The sequence below is a fragment of the Trachypithecus francoisi genome, unplaced genomic scaffold (genome assembly GCF_009764315.1).
Source record: "Trachypithecus francoisi isolate TF-2019V2 unplaced genomic scaffold, Tfra_2.0 Lachesis_group15, whole genome shotgun sequence".
In the NCBI taxonomy this organism is placed as follows: domain Eukaryota; kingdom Metazoa; phylum Chordata; class Mammalia; order Primates; family Cercopithecidae; genus Trachypithecus; species Trachypithecus francoisi.
Genome location: NW_022681460.1, coordinates 110,508,199 through 110,521,161, shown reverse-complemented (window position 1 = coordinate 110,521,161; position 12,963 = coordinate 110,508,199). Strand labels below are relative to the sequence as shown.

At 48.2% G+C, this 12,963-nt stretch overlaps 1 protein-coding gene across 2 annotated transcripts in view; it reads left to right on the top strand.

Moving 5' to 3' along the window:
* Positions 1–224: 224 nt before the first annotated feature.
* Positions 225–12,963, top strand: part of CUNH16orf96 (chromosome unknown C16orf96 homolog) — a 44,124-nt gene continuing 31,385 nt past the window's right edge. The window contains exon 1 of one of the 2 annotated variants that reach the window (XM_033235876.1): positions 225–1,058. In XM_033235876.1, coding sequence (XP_033091767.1) covers positions 639–1,058 — 420 coding nt within the window. In that variant the 5' untranslated portion in view covers positions 225–638. The remainder of the gene's footprint in view (positions 1,059–12,963) is intronic. The other variant, XM_033235875.1, reaches the window with a different exon arrangement.

Sequence of the window (12,963 nt, the reverse complement as noted above, 5' to 3'; positions counted from 1 at the left end):
GATGTGCGCCAGCACACCCAGCTAATTAAAATTTTTTTTGTAGAAACGGTCTCACTATGTTGCCCAGGCTGCTCTCGAACTATTGGCTTCAAGCAGTCCTCCCACCTTTGCCTCCCCAAAGTGCTGGGATTACAGGCGTGAGTACCCACACCCACCCGGCCAGTACTTTGTATTCTTATCCCTTTGTAAAACCTGGGTCTTCCTAACTCCAAGAAACCTGTCTTCTGCCCAGATTCTAGAGAATTCCGAGGAGGGAGCTGCCTCTCCATCCCTTCCATATGTGTTTCTAGGAAAAAGTTATCAGTCTCACATCACCAGAGGGCTCGAATAAAGAGGCTGCTATTCGAACATTCCTGCAATATTAACTGAGCACCTCCTCTGGGTGAGGCTCACCGGGGAGCACCTGCCCCACCCCAGACTTGGAAGTGTGCCCATTTCACCACATTCTTTGGTGTCCTGGCAACCAGAGACTCTGATCTGAGCTCCAGCCAGAACAGAGGCCATTCCTCCTGACCACTGTGACTCACCACCACCCAAGCCTCTGAGGACCAGTCTCTGTAGCTCTCAGGACCACTGAAAGCTATCCTTTGTCCTCGAGGACGCCCGGAACCCCAGCCCCACTGACCCACTCTGGCAGGATGAGCTTCTCACTCACATTCACCGAACTGGCCAACATCGCCATCCCACAGTGTGGGGTGCTGAACTTCAAGGCCCTGCACCTCCTGCTGCACGGCATCTTGGAGCACATCCACATGGCTGAGCTCAAGAAGGTCCTCTCGGGGGACGAGGACTTCCTACAGACCTCGCAGGTGGTCATCGTGCCCAGGGAGGGAGACGCCCAGCCCATCCTCAACCCCATGAAGAGGCTCAGCAATGTCTTTGACCACGTGGTGAGCCGCCTCGACAAGATGGAAAACCAGCTGGCCCTGCTGCAGGACCTGCCCTCCACCGCCCAGCTGCTGGAAGCCAGTCAGGGCACTGCCCGGCCCATCCAGGACCTGTGGCATCTGATCAAGCTCCGGAAGACGGTGGAGGGTCATGATGAAGTCATGGGCAAGGTACACCCCCACCCTCCAGACACTTCCTTTCCCTCTCACCGCTTGCTCTCTCCTGGGACGTCTTTTTTGTTTTTGAGACAGAGTCTTGCTCTGTCGCCCAGGCTGGAGTGCAGAGGTGTGATCTCGGCTCACTGCAACCTCCGCCTCCCAGGTTCAGATTCTCCTGCCTCAGCCTCCCTAGTAGCTAGGATTATGGGCGCCCACCACCACACCCGGCTAATTTTTGCATTTTTAGTAGAGATGGGGTTTCACTATGTTGGCCAGGCTGGTCTCGAACACCTGATCTCAAGTGATCCACCTGCCTCAGCCTCCCAAAGTGCTGCGATGACAAGCGTGAGCCACTGCTCCCAGCCCTCTCCTGGGACATCTTGTTGCTTATTCCGCCATGATGGGCCATCCCCTTATGCAGAGTGGGAAGAAGGGAGCTTTAGAGTCAGGCACAACCAAAATGCCAAGCTTGCAGCCTCCATCAAGTATTGCAAAGAAGTCAGACACAAAAGGCCACCCAGCGTATGATTCCATTTATATAAAATGTCCAGAATAGGCAAATCCATGGAGACAGAAAGCAGTGGTTGCCAGGGGCTGGGAGGAAGAGAGAATGGGGAGTAATTGCTTTGTGGATACAGGGTTTCCTTTTTGGGGTGATGAAAGTGTTTTGGAACTTGATGGAGGTGATAGTTGTACAACCTCGTTGGTGTACTAAATGACACCAAATTGTTCACTTAAAAATGGCTAATTGTACATGCGGTGAATTTCACCCCAATTTTTTTTTTAAGACAGGGTCTCACTCTGTCACCCAGGCTGGAGTGCAGTGACTCAATCATGGCTCACTGTAGCCTCATCCTCCCAGACTCAAGCAATCCTCCCACCTCAGCCTCCCGAGTAGCTGGGACCACAGGTGTGCACCACTGCACCTGGCTAATTTTTGTATTCTTTGTAGAGATAGGGTCTCCTCATGTTGCCCAGGCTGGACTCAAACTCCTAGGCTCCATTGATCCTCCCGCTTTGGCCTCCCAAAGTGCTGGGATTACAAGCGTGAGCCACTGTGCTCGGCCTTACCCCAATTTCTAAAAAATACCTGGAGGAGCTACCATGGGAGAGGTACCAGAGTAGTCATGGTGAACAGGCACGCCCAGTCTAGCAGGGGAGATAGACAGACTCCAGTGAGTGGGAACCTCCAAGAACCAGTACTGTGAGGAGCAGCGAAGAGGCATTCCTTCTGTCTTATAGGTGAGGAAACTGACATTCAGAGGAGATCAGTGATTTGCTGAAGGCCCAGCAGCCAGTGGGCAAGGGACCTGCGAGCTGAGGCGGGGCCTCTGATCCTGGCTTACCTTTGACTACTGACCCCTGCTAAGCCCGACCAGCACACGGACAGTGTTCAATTACTGGCAGCCCAAGAAGGAATAAGAAAGGGGAAAAAAGCCAGGCATAGTGGCTCACACCTATAACCCCAGCACTTTGGGAGGCCAAGACAGGATGATCACTTGAGCCCAGGAGTTCGAGACCAGCCTGGGCAGCATAGTGAGACCTCATCTCTACAAAAAAAAATTAAAAAATTAGCTGGGTGTGGTGGCATCCACCTGTAGTCTTACCTCCTCAGGAGGCTGAGGTGGGAGAATCACTTAACCCCAGGAGTTGGAAGCTGCAGTGAGCTGTAGTCACTCCCCCAAACTCCAGCCTGGGGGACAGAGCAAGACCCTATGTCTAAAAATAATAATAATAATTTGGCTGGGCACAGTGGCTCACACCTGTAATCCCAGCATTTTGGGAGGCCAACGCGGGTGGATCACCTGAGGTGAGGAGTTCGAGACCAGCCTGGCCAACATGGTGAAACCCCGTCTCTACTAAAAATATAAAAAAATAGGCCGTGCGCGGTGGCTCAAGCCTGTAATCCCAGCACTTTGGGAGGCCGAGACGGGCGGATCACGAGGTCAGGAGATCGAGACCATCCTGGCTAACACGGTGAAACCCCGTCTCTACTAAAAAATACAAAAAACTAGCCGGGCGAGGTGGCGGGCGCCTGTAGTCCCAGCTACTCCGGAGGCTGAGGCAGGAGAATGGCGTGAACCCGGGAGGCGGAGCTTGCAGTGAGCTGAGATCCGGCCACTGCACTCCAGCCTGGGCGACAGAGCGAGACTCCATCTCAAAAAAAAAAAAAAAAAAAAAATAGCCGGGTGTGGTGGCAGGCACCTGTAATCCCAGCTTCTCTGGAGACTGAGGCAGAACTGTTTGAGCCTGAAAGGCGGATGTTGCAGTGAGTTGAGATTGCACCACTGCCCTCCAGCTTGGGTGACAGAGAGCCTCTTGTCTCCAAAAACCATCCAGCAATGATTGCCTTCCTATCCCTGAAGGCAGCATGTCCTAGTCCTCTCTGAGCCAGGCTGTGCCCATTGGTGTGTCCAGCTGGATATCCCTGGGAGTCAGGGCCATTTCCAGAGTGTTCCCAAGTTAACACTCTTCTCTTTCAAATTGAGAGAAAATTGGCCAGGTGCGGTGACTCACACCTGTAATCCCAGCATTTTGGGAGGCCAAGGCAGGTGGATCACTTGAGGTCAGGAGTTTGAGACCAGCCTGGCCAACATGGTGAAACCCCATCTTTACTAAAATACAAAAAAAAAAAAATTAGCCAGGCATGGTGGCGCATGCCTGTAATCCCAGCTATTGAGGAAACTGAGGCACGAGAATCGCTTGAACCTCGGAGGTGGAGGTTCCAGTGAGTGGAGATCGTGCCACTGTACTCCAGCTTAGGCGACAGAGCAAGACTCCATCTCAAGAGATAAAGTAGCGGCCGGGCGCGGTGGCTGAAGCCTGTAATCCCAGCACTTTGGGAGGCCGAGACGGGCGGATCACGAGGTCAGGAGATTGAGACCATCCTGGCTAACACGGTGAAACCCCGTCTCTACTAAAAAATACAAAAAACTAGCCGGGTGAGGTGGCAGGCGCCTATAGTCCCAGCTACTCGGGAGGCTGAGGCAGGAGAATGGCGTAAACTCGGGAGGCGGAGCTTGCAGCGAGCTGAGATCCGGCCACTGCACTCCAGCCTGGGCGACAGAGTGAGACTCTGCCTCAAAAAAAAAAAAAAAAAAAAAAAGAGAGATAAAGTAAAAATAAATAAATAGAGGGGAAATGGACCTAACATAAAATCACCCATTTAAAAGTGGATATTAAACACTGAATTAATGAAAATTTGGTGGCACATGATACATTGACATTGTTGTGCAGCCAGCCACCTCTATCTAGTTCTAAGCTGTTTCCATCACCCTGAAAGGAAACCCTGTTTCCCCATTACTTCTCCTCCCTGCAATCCCTGGCAACCACTAATCCGCTTTCTATCTTATGGATTTGCCTATTCTGAACATTCCATCTAAAGGTGTAATCCGTATATTTCATAGAGACAGAAAGTAGATTAGTGGTTTCCGGGGGCTCGGGAAGAGGGGAACAGGGAGAGACTGTAACAGGGACTGGATTTCCTTTTAGGAGAATGAAGTGTCTTGGAAGTAGATAGTGTACCATGTACCAAATGCCGTCAAATGGTACACCTCATTTTTATTTTATTTTTATTTTTTTGAGACAGAGTCTCACTTTGTCATCCAGGCTGGAGTGGAGTGGTGCAATCTCTGCTCACTGCAACCTCTGCCTCCAAGGGTCAAGTGATTCTCGTGTCTCAGCCTCTTGAGTAGCTGGAAATACAGGTGCGTGCCACCACGCCTGGCTAATTTTTCTTTGCATCTTTATAATATGTATATATAAATATATATAATATATTTATATATAACATTTTTATATATATAAAATATATTTTATATATATATTATATATTTGTTTTTGATATGGAGTCTCGCTCTGTTGCCCAGGCTGGAGTGCAGTTGTGAGATCTTGGCTCACTGCAACCTCCACCTCCCAGGTTCAAGCAGTTCTCCTGCCTCAGCCTCCTGAGTAGCTGGGACTATAGGTGCCCGCCACCACACCCACCTAATTTTTGTATTTTTAGTTGAGACGTGGTTTCACCATGTTGGCCAGGATGGTCTTGATCTCCTGACCTCATGATCCACCCGCCTTGGCTTCCCAAAGTGCTGAGATTACAGGCATGAGCCACTGCACCTGGCCAATACTAAAATATTTTTATATTTTAATACTTTAATATTATGTGTATTTTATCACACACAAAAAAGCAGAGATTGGCAGAATAGATTAAAAAAACAAACAAACAAACAAAAAAAACATGACCCAACAACTATATGCTGCTTGCAAGAGACACACTTAAGATTCAAAGACATCGGTCGGGTGCGGTGGCTCAAGCTTGTAATCCCAGCACTTTGGGAGGCCGAGACGGGTGGATCACGAGGTCAGGAGATCGAGACCATCCTGCCTAACACGGTGAAACCCCGTCTCTACTAAAAAATACAAAAAAACTAGCTGGGCAAGGTGGCGGACGCCTGTAGTCCCAGCTACTCGGGAGGCCGAGGCAGGAGAATGGCGTAAACCCGGGAGGCGGAGCTTGCAGTGAGCTGAGATCCGGCCACTGCACTGCAGCCTGGGTGACAGATCGAGACTCCGTCTCAAAAAAAAAAAAAAAAGATTCAAAGACACAAATAGGGCCAGGCACTGTGGCATGCACCTGTAATCTCAGCTCTTTGGGAGGCTGAGGCAAGAGGATCATTTGAGCCCAGGAGTTGGTGATTGCAGTAAGCTCTGATTGCTCCACTGCACTCCAGCTTGGGTGACAGAGTGAGATCCTGTCTGCGAAAAAAAGACAAGACACACATAGTTGAAAAGTAAAATGATATAAAAAGATATTCCAGCGGGGCACAGTGGCTCACCCCTATAATCCCAACACTTTGGGAGGCTGAGGTGGGTGGATCACCTGAGGTCAGGAATTCAAGGCCAGCCTGACCAACATGGAGAAACCCCGTCTCTACTAAAAATACAAAATTAGCCGGGTGTGGTGGCACATGCCTGTAGTCCCAGCTACTCGGGAGGCTGAGGCAGGAAAATCGCTTGAACCCAGGAGGCGGAATTTGCAGTTAGCTGAGATCGCGCCACCACACTCCAGCCTGGGCAACAAGAGCAAGACTCCCATCTCAAAAAAATAAAAAAAGATATTCCTTGCAAGCAGTGGCCAGAGGAGAGTGGGATCTTCTCAGACAAGATAAACTTTAAGACAAGAATTGTTACTAGAGGCAGGGCTGCCGGGGGTGGCTGCGGGCAAGTGATAAGGGCCTTGCAGGCAGGATGGGTGGACACCAGGATCCGAGGTGGCGACACCCCAGAGGCAGCTTGCCCCCTGGCCTGCCTTGATGAAGGCTTCTAAAAAGCAGCTCAACAGGGCAACCCACCCAGCTCACAAACAGCACTCGTGGACAGGTTCAGACCTAGCTGTACAGCCTTCAGGACTGTGCGCAGCTGAGGAATGTCCCTTGTCCCCGCCTGATTGAAGTTGCCCAAGGTTCCCACAATGACCCATTGAAGGGGGTTGCCATGGCAGCTGGTTCTAGAATGGTGCAAACTGCATAGTTAACTGTCTGCACCCACCAACTAGCTGCCGGGGGGTCGCCTGGCAAACGTGTTTTACAACGTTCCTTTCGCGAGTCCCCGTCTGCCTCCTTCAGGCCTCGGTTTTTCTCCCCTGTAATGATAACTGCTTGCAGCTGGCCTCACAGGAGAACATGACGGATGATGTCAGCTGTTGTTGAAACTGTTTCGTCTAACCCTGTTTTCATAACATTGTGGGTCCAAGGCTTAGGGGATTTTTTAAAATTGTAGAAAACTTTTAATTTATCGGTCTTTTTGAGGGAATTAGATGCATCACCACTGCATTACAACTAAGCTATTAATCCTGCAGCTTCATCAACATTAACTGGTTCACTTTCATGATGCCATTGGGGAATCAATTCTTTCTACAGATGTTCAAGAGAAAGGATTGCCGGGTGCGGTGGCTCATGCCTGTAATCCCAGCACTTTGAGAGGCTGAGGTGGGAGGATCGCTTGAGCCTGGGAGTTAAGACCACCCTGAGGCCGGGTGCGGTGGCTCAAACCTGTAATCCCAGCACTTTGGGAGGCCGAGACGGGCGGATCACGAGGTCAGGAGATCGAGACCTGGCTAACACAGTGAAACCCCGTCTCTACTAAAAAATACAAAATACTAGCCGGGTGAGGTGGCGGGCGCCTGTAGTCCCAGCTACTCGGGAGGCCGAGGCAGGAGAATGGCGTAAATCCGGGAGGCGGAGCTTGCAGTGAGCTGAGATCCGGCCACTGCACTCCAGCCTGGGTGACAGAGCAAGACTCCGTCTCAAAAAAGAAAAAAAAAAAAAAAAAAGACCAGCCTGAGCAGCATGGTGAGACTTCCTTTCTACCAAAAAATTTCAAAACTGTCTGGGCATAGTGATGCGTCTGTAGTCCCAGGTACTCAGGAGGCTGAGGCGGGATTGCTTGAGCCTGGGAGGTTGAGGCTGCAGTGAGCTATTATTAATATTACAGCCTGGACAATGGAACAAGACTGTCTCAAACAAAAAAAAAAAAAAAGAGAGAAAAGCCTTTTGAGAAGTGTGCAAGTTCTTTTATATATTTACAAAACCTTTATTCACTCTGTTAATTTTTTTGTTTTTATTTTTAAGGCAGGGTGTCACTCTTTTGCCCCGGCTGGGGTACAGTGGCACGATCTCAGCTCACTGCAGCCTCAACCTGCCGGGCTCAACCCTGGAGGTAATCCTACCACCTCAACCTCCTGAGTAGGTAGGACTGCAGGCCTGTGCCACCACACTAGCTAATCTTTGTATTTTTTTGTAGAGACAGGGTGTTGCCGTGTTCCCTAGGCTGGTCTCGAACTCTTGGGCTCAAGTAATCCTCCCACTTCGGCCCAAAGTGCTGGGATTATAGGTTTGAGCCACTGCGCCCACCCTCTGTTAACTTTTTTTTTTTTAGATGGAGTCTCACTCTGTTAGCCAGGCTGGAGGACAGTGGCATGTTCTTGGGTTACTGCAGCCTCTGCCTCCCAGGTTCAAGCGATTCTCCTGCTTCAGCTTCCTGAGTAGCTGGGATTACAGGCACACACCACCACACCTGACTAATTTTTGTATTTTTAGTGGAGACACAGTTTCACTGTGTTTTATTTTATTTTAATTTTTAGTAGAGACAGGGTTTCACCATATTGGCCAAGCTGGTCTCTTGGCCAGGCTGGTCTCGAACTCCTGACCTCGTGATCCGCCTGCCTTGGCCTCCCAAAGTGCTGGGATTATAGGGATTATAGACGTGAGCCACCGCGCCTGGTTGAGACTTCAACTCTTAAAAATAAATAAATAAATAGGCCGGGCACGGTGGCTGACGCCTGTAATCCCAGCACTTTGGGAGGCTGAGGCGGGCGGATCACGAGGTCAGGAAATCAAGACCATCCTGGCTAACACAGTGAAACCGCAGCTCTACTAAAAATACAAAAGATTAGTCAGGCATGGTTTTCACCTTTTGACTGTTATGAATATGCTGCTATAAACATTCATGTACAAACTTTTGTTTTGTTTTTAGGGACAAGGTCTTGCTCTGTTGCCCTGGCTGGACTTCAGTGGTGCCATCATAGCTCACTGCAGCCTCAAACTCCTGATCTCAAGTGATCCTCCCACCTCTGCCTCCCAAGTTTCTGGGAATATAGGCACTTGCCACCATGCCTGGCTAATTTTTACATTTTATGTAGAGATGTGGTCTTGCTGTGTTGCCTACACTGGTCTTGAACTCCTGGCCTGAAGCAGTCTTCCACCTTGGCCTCCAAAAGCAGTAGGATTACAGACGTGAACTACCACGCCTGGCCCATGCGTGCAAGTTTTTGTATGGACCTATGTTTCCATTTCTTTTGGGAATATACCTAGGATTAGAATCGGTGATCTTCTGGTGTCTGTATAATCTTGTGAGGAACTGCCACACTGACTTCTAAAATGGCTGCACAATTTACATTCCCACCAGCGGTGTATGAGAATTACAGTTTCTCCTTGTGGTTAACAGCACTTATTATCTACCTTTCAATTCTGACCATCCTACAGAGTTTGAAGTGTTATCCCATTGTAGTTTTGATTTTCATTTCCCTGATGACGATGGACGTTGAGCATCTTTTATTTTTATGTGCTTATTGGCCATTTGCACATCGTCTTTGGAAAAATGTCTATTCAGATCTTTGCCTTTTTTAAATTGGGTTATTTGTATCATCCAGTTGTAAGAGTTCTTTATATATTCTGGATATATTGGGTCAGATATATGATTAGCAAAATGAGGTTTTCTCCCATTTTGTGGGTTTTATTTTCATTTTCTTGCTGGTGCGTTTTGAAGCACAAAAGTTACTTTTTATTATGACTTGAATCTCTTCACTTGTTATAGGTTTATTCAGATTGTCTATTTCTTCTTGAGTCAGTTTTAATAGTTTGTGTCTTTCTAGGAGTTTGTCCATTTCACCTAAATTATCTAATTTGTCCGCATGCAATTATTCATTAGTATTTCTTTATAATCCTTTTTATTTCTGTAAAGTCAATAGAATGTTCCCTCTTTCATTTCTGATTCTAATAATTTGAGTCTGATTCTTGGCCAGTCTAGCTAAAAGTATGTCAATTTTGTTGACCTTTTCAATTAACCAGTGTTTAGTTTCATTGATTTTTCTCTACTATTTTTTTCATCCTCTGTTTCATTAATTTCACCATACTCTTTGTTATTTTCTTATGTCTATTTGTTTTAGGTTCAGTTTGCTTTTCTTTGTTCCAGTGTCTTAAGGTGGAAGGTTAAGTTATTGATTCAAGATCTTTCTTTGTTAATATACTCACTTACAGCAATGAATTTCTCTCTAATCACCACTTTAGCTGTATCCATAAGTCTGGTGTTTTGTGCTTTCTTTTTTTTTTTTTTTTTTTTTTTTTTTGAGACGGAGTCTTGCTCTGTCGCCCAGGCTGGAGTGCAGTGGCCGGATCTCAGCTCACTGCAAGCTCCGCCTCCCGGGTTCACGCCATTCTCCTGCCTCAGCCTCCCGAGTAGCTGGGACTACAGACGCCCGCCACCTCGCCCGGCTAGTTTTTGTATTTTTAGTAGAGACGGGGTTCACAGTGTTCGCCAGGATGGTCTCGATCTCCTGACCTCGTGATCCGCCCGCCTCGGCCTCCCAAAGTGCTGGGATTATAGGCTTGAGCCACCGCGCCCGGCCTTGTGCTTTCATTTTAACTCATTTCAAACTAGTTTCTAATTTCTATTGTGATTTCTTCTTTGACATATTTCTATTGTGATTTCTTCTTTGACATATTTGTTATTTAGTAGAATGTTTTTTAAATTTTTACATATTTGTGAATTTTCAATAGTTTCTTCTGTTGCTTTTCTTTTGAGACGAAGTCTTCCTCTGTCACCAGGATGGAATGCAATGGCATGACCTTGACTTACTACAACCTCTGCTCCCGGGTTCAAGCAGTTCTCCTGCCTCAGCCTCCCGAGTAGCTGGTACTACAAGCACGCACCACCAGGCCCAGCTAATTTTTGTATTTTTAGTAGAGATGGGGTTTCACCATGTTGGCCAGGATGGTCTCGATCTCCTGACTTCATGATCTACCCACTGTGGCCTCCCAAAGTGCTGGGATTACAGGTGTGAGCCACCACGCCCAGCCCGTTTTTGTTTTTTGTTCGTTTGTTTGTTTTAAGCCCTATCTGTGGGAGCCACTGGCAATCCAATAACTTTTTTATTTTATTTTTGGATTATAGAGATCTCACTATGTTGCCCAGGCTGGTCTGGAACTCCTGAGCTCAGATGATGCTCCTGCCTCAAGCTCCCAAAGTGCTGGGATTACAGGCATGAGCCACCATACCTGGCCTCTTCTGTTGCTTTCTAATTTAATTCAGTTGTGGTCAGTGTATGTATTTTGCATAATTTCAGTCCTTCTGAAATTTGTTAAGGCTTGTTTGATGGCCTTACCATGTGGTCTACCCTGGAGAGTGGTCTGTGTGCACTTGAGAATAATATGTATTCTACCACTGTTGAGTGGGGTATTCTGTAAATATCTGTTACGTCTAGTTGGTTTATAGTATTGTTCAAATCTTCTCTTTTCTTGCTGGCCTTTTGTTCTGTTAATTTTATTTATTTTATAGTGACAGGGTCTCCCTTTGTTGCCCAGGCTGGTCTGGAACCCCTGGGCTCAAGCCATTCTTCCACCGCAGCCTCCCAAAGTGCTGAGTTTACAGGTGTGAGCCACTGAACCCAGCCTCTTGCTGTTCTTTCTTTTTTTTTTTTTTTTTTTGAGGCGGAGTCTCAGTCTGTCGCCCGGACTGGAGTGCAGAGGCCAGATCTCAGCTCACTGCAAGCTCGGCCTCCCGGGTTTACGCCATTCTCCTGCCTCAGCCTCCCGAGTAGCTGGGACTACAGGCACCCGCCACCTCACCCGGCTAGTTTTTGTATTTTTAGTAGAGACGGGGTTTCGCCGTGTTAGCCAGGATGGTCTCGATCTCCTGACCTCGTGATCCGCCCGTCTCGGCCTCCCAAAGTACTGGGATTACAGGCTTGAGCCACCGCGCCCGGCCTGTTGCTGTTCTTTTTTACTTTTACTTTTTTTGTATGTGTGTGACAGGGTCTCACTCTGTCACCCAAGCTGGAGGGCAGTAGTGCAATCACAGCTTACTTCAGCCTCAACCTCCTGGGCTAGAGTGATCCTCCCATCTCATCCTCCCAAGGACCTGGGACTATAGGCACGCGCCACCATGCCTGTCTAATGTTGGTATTTTTTGTAGAGATGGGAGACCACTATGTTCCCCAGGCTGGTTTCAAACTCCTGGGCTCAAGTGATCCACCTGCCTCAGCGTCCCAAAGTGCTAGAATTAGAGGTGTGAGCCACTGCACCCAGGATACTGTTCTTTTTATCTTGGGTTTTGTTTTTTTGACATGGGCTCTTATTCTGTCACACAGGCTGGAGAGCAGTGGCATGATCTTGGCTTGCTGCAACCTCTGCCTCTCGGATTCAAGTGATCCTCCTACCTCTGCCTCCCAAGTAGCTGGGATTACAAGCCAACACCACCACACCTGACTAATTTTTATATTTTTGGTAGAGACGAGGTTTCACCATGTTGGCCAGGCTGGTCTCAAACTCCTGACCTTGAGATTCACTGTCCTCAGCCTCCCAAAGTGCTGGGATGACAGGCGTGAGCCACCGTGCTGGACCTTATCTTAGTTATTCTATTCAGTATTCAAAATAGGATATTGAAGTCTTGAACTATTCTTGTGAATTAACTATTTCTCCTTTTGTAACTGAGTACCCCCATTTTTCTAAGAGAGTTTATTTTAAAAATTATTTTCTCTTCCTTTCTCTTTCCCCACTGCTCCCCACTTCCTACTTGGCCCTTTAGAAATGCAAAGAGAGGCCTGGTGAGTTGGCTCATGCCTATAATCCCAGCACTCTGGAAGACCGAGGTGGGCGGATCACTTGAGGTCAGGAGTTTGAGATCAGCCTGGCCAACATGGTGAAACCTCATTAGGGCGGCATGGTGGCATGGCCCTGTAGTCCCAGCTACTTGGAGAGGCTGAGGTGGGAGAATCACTTGAACCTGGGAGGTGAAGGTTGCCTGGGTGACAGAGTGAGACTCTGTCTCAAAAAAAAAAAAAAAGCAAAGATAAACTTTGACCCACCCCTTCACCAGTCACTCCCTACAGGGCAAGTTCATGTAACTCCTGGAGAGTTAAGAGACAGATTTAGAGGCCAAAGCATGGCCCTCACAGGACTTTCACCTGGGAACTTTCACCCTCCAGGGGTTGCCCGGGAGCTCACACTCACCAGGAGGGCATGTGGAAAGCGTGCCCACTTGGCCACTTTTACAACTTACTTCTTCCCAGGAAGGTGCCATCTCAGCTGCCCAGTAGATAAGACATCAAGCTCACAGGGAGACCCCCTACCCTGGCTGTATC